This window comes from Poecilia formosa, unplaced genomic scaffold (assembly GCF_000485575.1).
Source record: "Poecilia formosa unplaced genomic scaffold, Poecilia_formosa-5.1.2 Scaffold502, whole genome shotgun sequence".
NCBI classification, from domain to species: domain Eukaryota; kingdom Metazoa; phylum Chordata; class Actinopteri; order Cyprinodontiformes; family Poeciliidae; genus Poecilia; species Poecilia formosa.
This window is the reverse complement of record NW_006800441.1, coordinates 334,194-340,481: the sequence shown is the minus strand read 5'-3', so window position 1 is coordinate 340,481 and position 6,288 is coordinate 334,194. Positions and strand designations below refer to the sequence as shown.

The window sequence follows — 6,288 nt, the reverse complement described above, 5'->3', positions numbered from 1 at the left end:
GTTATGTCATGTTTATGACAGTGTCATGACAGTCTTATTCAACCCCCTTCAAATAAAGTGTTACCAAAAACACTATATCTTACTAAATCTTAGTAAAAATACTTATTAGGTATTGTTGGTCTAGTTCTATCTTAGTACACCGGAAAAAACAACAACAAAACTAACAAGAAACTTTTCAGCAAAAATATAGACGTTTGTTTTAAATTACAAATTTGTTAATATTAATTTAAAAAGTACTATTCCACTGGCATATTTTTTTCACTTATAACAAAACATTTTTTCCCATTTTACCAGTGAGATAATCTGCAAGTGAAACTAGTACTCTTTATTAAGGAACTATTGACTTAAAACAAGCTCCTATATTTTGCTAAAAAGTTACTTGTAAGTTTGATTAGTCTTATTTCAAGTGTACTGAGAAACTAGAAACTAGACCAAAAATACTTGCTAAGATTTTGAAAACATATATATTTTTTTAAACATAACATCTCTTCATTACAAAATTTTTTGTGTGTGCCGTTTCTCACTTTTTTCCCCTGTATTCTCAGAGAGGCAATATTTCTCTGGGGGTGGGGGTTAGGGTGGGGGTTGGGAGGTGTTGTACTGCACATCCAGTTCATCACAGAGACACCAAATTGAATCTCAGATGTCAGCAGATGTGCTCCAAACTACATTTACTGCTTCCCTCAACAAACAGCTGTTTTTATTTAGCAGATAAATCAGAAGATGGAGGAAGGGATTAATGAATACATGTGTGCCAATTAAGACAAACAAAAGGAATGGGGAGTGGCAGGAGGATATATGACAGGGTTGCTGCTCACCGGCTGCAGGGTGGCTTTGGGCTCTGTGGACTTGACATGAAGATGCGTCATCATGGCTTGCAGACGCTCTTTGTCCTTCGCTAGCTATTAGAAGAAAAGACAAAAGCACAACAATTTTATGAACAAACACACACACAAATCTCTAGATATCATTTTTAAACTGCATCGACTTTTATTTAAAATGCTTATTGGAGCTGTGAGTAAGACTCCATTACAAAATATGGAGTTTTATTTCCGATTCCTACTAAAAACCCAGGTCTCTTCTCCCTGTCTGAAAGTCAAACCAGTTTTAGCTGCCAGCTCAAATTATGGTGACGGGCTGCATGTGGAGGAGGCCTGTGTCTGGTAAAGCCTCACCGATCACTTTTGGATGATCAACCAGCAGACGAGAAAAAACATGTTGGGATGGTGAAAAGTAGGAGCAACTGATATATCATTGTTTTAGGTTAACTTCCTCTAAACCAGAACTGTTTCCTACCAATTGTCAGGCATTTTGGGGGTAATTATGTCACTGAAGTTTGAACCGCAATTGAAAAAAGCTCCAAACGTCTAGAACACATCATTTGCTTTTAGGCTGCCACACATGCTAAAACGTTCATCATGATTAGTAAGATTTTTAGTGAATGACTGCAAAAGTTTTTTTGGATAGTCATTAAAATTATTGAAATTGTCATTTAGTGAGTCAAATATAATCTTGTAAAAAGTAATGTAATGGTGATTGAAATCTGACAGCATTCAATACTTTATTTTAGTAACAATTCCATTTGACCATTTTAAATACATCTAGCTGAAAATGATAAAGTTGATATATTAATATGGATTTTATTATGTCTAAATGTGTCAGCTTAGTAAAGCATGAGAACTGTTACAATATGTGGAGTTGAGAAAGTTTTTGTTTCGCTAAACTCCCATTTGCTTGCATGCTGGCAAGCTGCTCACTAGTTAGATAAACTTTTTAACCTTTTTGGTTCTTGTTAACAACATATTAGTTGTTCCCATTCCATCTTTATGATACTTAAAAATATTTTTATTTCACCAATAGTGTATACTTTCATTTTTATTTTTGTTTTATGGTAAGATGCTATTAGCGTTATTAACGCTGGTAGCGTTAATAACACGCTAGAATTTCACTTATTCAATTGAGTTTCTTTTATCTGCCAAGCTTACTTAATTTCTGATTCAAATATACCTGAATGCATGTGTGCAGATTATAACACCAGTTGTATCAGTTCTCTGTTTTATAAGTGAAAGACCACATTAGAGAAATAGTTATCTTTGTATGTATATTTGCATTGATTTTTATGGAAAATCAGCATTATATTGGATAAAAAAATAACACTAAGAGAAACAATAACTTTTCCTGTTCCTCTAACTCATTAGCCAATGAGTATTTGTCCACACTATGCAGTTAAGTCATTTCACAAGTGTTATATTGTTGGTGCCAAACAGTTAAAGTCATAATTAACTTTAAAATCCTATAAAATTTAAAATGCAGTTATCTTCTCTACTTAGCCCCAGGCTATTCACATATCTTTTTCCTGGCCGTCATGCATACAAAACACATTTTTAATGACCGGTTACTAGCAAATGCACAAAAGTATTTAATTCTACTGAACACGCCAGCCTCCTCTGCCCCCCTCCCTCCTCTGCTGGTGACCCCACGGCTCGTGGGGGCGTTCGGCAGACACAGAGGAAGTGTCAGCAGGAGACAGAGCGTAAATATTTTGATGAAAACAAGAGACGTGACAATACCTGGAGCTCCAGTTGCTGGACGACCTGCATTTGCACCCGACACTGGGCCGTGCTCCTGTCATCCAGGGCATGCTCGTTGTTGAGATGCCTGGAAACCACAGAAAGAGACGATGCATACAAAGATTAGATTCATTTTTATTTCTTTAAAGATTGTTTATCGTAGCACAACAGAACATTATAATTCCAGCATCGAAATTCAATCATTTTCCAAATAATTCCTCTCTAATGCTAGAGAGCTTGGTAAAGTTAAACCCAAAACTATTTATACCCTTTGCAGGATCAAATTTTCTGTTTACTTTCTTATGTTCTCAAACAATGAAATAAAGGAGATGGCTTGTTTGTGCCGCTAACAGTAAAACAACAGCGTTGCTCTGCTATTTGCTTTATTAGCTTCTTCCACATGAACATCACTTTCTTTCTGAAAAGAAAAGAAAAGAAAAGAAGCCTAAAAGACTGGCAAAGTAACTCAAAATGATATTCTTACTAATAAGTAAAATTAAACAGAAACCCAAACTAAGGATCCAGATTTTTAGATTTATCTACATTTTAGTATAAATAAAGATTACACCATTAGCAGATTTAGGCTAAAATTGACCAATTTTAATTTGACCAAGAATTGATATTACATCTTTGCAGTGACCCAGTCAGAATCCACCCATCTCTGAGATGAGCTAAAGATTAGGGTGATGACAAAGAGGCCTTCCAAATCTGAAGACATCACTATCAAAGAAATAATATGAAATCCGGCAGAAACATGCAAAAAGATGCTATATCTGACAGCAATATATTCAGATATTTTTGGCAAAATTGACACTCTTTACAAATTGCTTTATTATCCTGTGAGATGATAAAAAAATAATGTAAAAGGATGTCACTTTAAATAAAATAAATCAGTACCCAATTTAAAAATAAAAATAAATCTGCCAGCTGTCTAAATAATTCTGGGTTTAAGTGGAGATGTGCTATGTTAACATCTGTCAATATTTGCCTGTTTTCGAACAAATAAGAGTTCTACCATGTTCTCTCATGTGGCTTCAGCCCATTGCTGGTTATTGGATCAATAAGGTAAGTGAGTGTGGAGCCCCTGTAATAACATTTATGTTAATAGTGTCACATATTACAGTGATTACACAATGTCTCCAGAACAAAGGAATACTTTTTTTATGTGAAAGAATGACAGTCAATATTTCATGCTGGTCATGCCTGCTCTCCCAGCTCACTGATAAGAGGAGATGATTGAAGAATTTCAGGTTGGATTCCCTTTGCTAAATTATGAACCGGCACCCTAACGCCTTGCCTTCCTGCCTCTGCTCCACTCTGCCTTGCCATGTTGACTTTGCCACCCTTTTTTTCTGTTTGCATTGTTCATTTTTATTATCAGAATTAAGGGGAATTCAAATAGAGCCGGACCAAACGTAGAGGACAACAGGACGAGGAGATGGGGATCTGTCCCAGGCTTGAATTATGGATATAATTACGTGCAATTATTTTATTCAGGAAAGACGTTCTCTTTTCATGCACGTTTATTACTAATCTAAAGTAGCTTGCTTGGGTAGGAGACGTCCTTTTTTTTGATTTATATAAAATGGTGGAGATAAGGCTCATGAGTGAAGGAAATATGATTGGAGGAATTTTATCTGTTGCCGCATGAATTACTGTTTGAAAATGCTTAAGCAGGGACATTTCATTAATCATTTAATCATAATCCAAAGCAGGATGTTTGAACTGATTTCACAAATACCCTTTCATTTCACTACTTCATTATGCTCGTTAATGGATCCAATATATTATATATATCATAAATTATATCACATCTGCAGTGACCATGTAGGTCACTGTCATCAGGCATGTCTGTGTGTGTGCAGGAAGATGGGAGAAAGGTGTTTTAGTTTTTATATGTATACACTGTTTCTGCTGTGTGCTGCAAATCAAAATGAGTCACCACCAACTTGCGAATGCACAACGATGGCTTCAGTGCCATTGCTTTATGTTCAGACAACACGCTTGTGTATTATACACCATATTTACAGTCCAAAAAAAGAACATCTGAAAACAGTTGGAAATATGAAGGCTCCTATTCATCTCCGGGTACTTACTGAGCCCGAAACGGCTCACAGTGACAGTAACCCATAGGACGACTTTTGGGGTTGCGCCAAATGTTTTTATTTATTTTTTAAGTGAATGCATTTTTTTGCAAAAAATTGAACTTTCTATAAAAGTCATAGGCCCAAATTAAGTGAGTTGCATTAATATTTTGGTATCAATACCACCAATACCAATATAAACACAGGGGCAGTAACCCAGGGCCCAAATTTTGGGGGTCCCCCTGGGTTTGTAAAAAAATGTATTTTATATAAAACTCATAGGTCCAAATTGACAAAATTTTTGGGGGGGACCCAAAAGGTTTTTATTTATTTTTTTTTATTTAAGTTTTAAATGAACATGTTTTTCGAAAAAAATAAATAAATAAGCTTTTTTTTTTTTTTTTTTTTTTTTTGCAAAACGTGTTCATATATGCCCACGTCATTGTAAATCTAGCCCAGGCTACTTCCAACCTTAAGGTGAACAAAAATGTTTTCAGGGTGGTGTTTCCATAAAATATGAGGTACACATTCATCACTTGAAGTTAATCATTGTGGCGAAAGACAAAATTAAAGAGGAATATGTAAAAAAAAAAAAAAAAAAAAAGCATGACTGAAAACCCTGTTTGTCAAAATTAATAGAGACTTCTCTCTGGGCCTTCCATTTGTTTAAATCACATAAGAGCCCATTTAATTAAGTGGGTCAGAAAATGAAACCAGTAAACATTTCAGGACATCTTACTATATTTCAAAGAGGAAAATAATAGGTAAAGACATTTCAACTTCAATTTAACCAGCCCCCAGTCTGAATCATCAATGAAGGGGGTGGGGGAGTTTGGCCTACGTGAGCAGCTTTGGAATCTCTCGGCTCGTACGAGACATGTGCCCCGCTTCTTTTCATCCTTTGTTACATTCCACTTTATTTCTTCTAATGACATGGAGAGTCACAGTGCATAATTAATAGGAAATGAAATATTCAAATGGCCCCTAATGCAGCCTTGAGAGGAGTGCATGGACATGGGGAGCAGAGGGAATGAGGGAGGGGTGACAGCGAGGGAGGCTATGAACGTTGGCATGTGTCACTTTCTGGACTTCAAATGAAGCCACTTTTAAAAGCTCTCTGGCAGGATGACAGAGCCTAATGTAGATTGTCACAATAAAACAAGTTAACCAGATATTCACACAGCCTGACTTTCTTTTTCCTTCTCTCTCTCTCTCTGAGTGAATTGCAGAGTGAATGGAGCTAAAGACGAGAGTGTCAGAGTGAGTGGATTTTTGGGTCTTTTTCTACATTTTCTGCAAGGTGTTTTGAACACATTTCTGTTACTTGATCTTAAGTCTAGTTTTGGTTGGCCCAGTCGGATCCGGTAGTTTTTGCTACCGGTTTGGTTTGGCATGGCATTTTGGCTTCGTGCCCGTTGTGGAGGGCAGTGAAAAGCTGACACGTCGCCATGCTGTCAAACTTATACCAACGGTGAATTGTTCAGTAGAGGAGTCTGCCTTAGCTGCTGGAGGAGCGGTAGGTTGTGATAGTGTGATATCTGGATAGCAGGATCAATATTCACCAGCTGAGTTAATAAGTTACGTTTAGACACCTATTTATTTATTAATAAACTTCTTGCAAACAACCATAAGTC

The 6,288-nt window shown here is 36.3% G+C and overlaps 1 protein-coding gene across 1 annotated transcript in view; it reads right to left on the bottom strand.

Annotated features, from left to right (window-relative positions):
• LOC103156807 (forkhead box protein P1-B-like) overlaps positions 1–6,288 on the bottom strand; it is a gene marked incomplete at its 3' end in the record, with an annotated part of 180,190 nt that overhangs the window by 4,800 nt on the left and 169,102 nt on the right. The window contains exons 10-11 of the mRNA XM_016664651.1: positions 2,571–2,658; positions 802–902 (exon numbers count right to left, since the gene is read on the bottom strand). Of these exons, the coding sequence (XP_016520137.1) occupies positions 802–902; positions 2,571–2,658 (189 nt within the window). The remainder of the gene's footprint in view (positions 1–801; positions 903–2,570; positions 2,659–6,288) is intronic.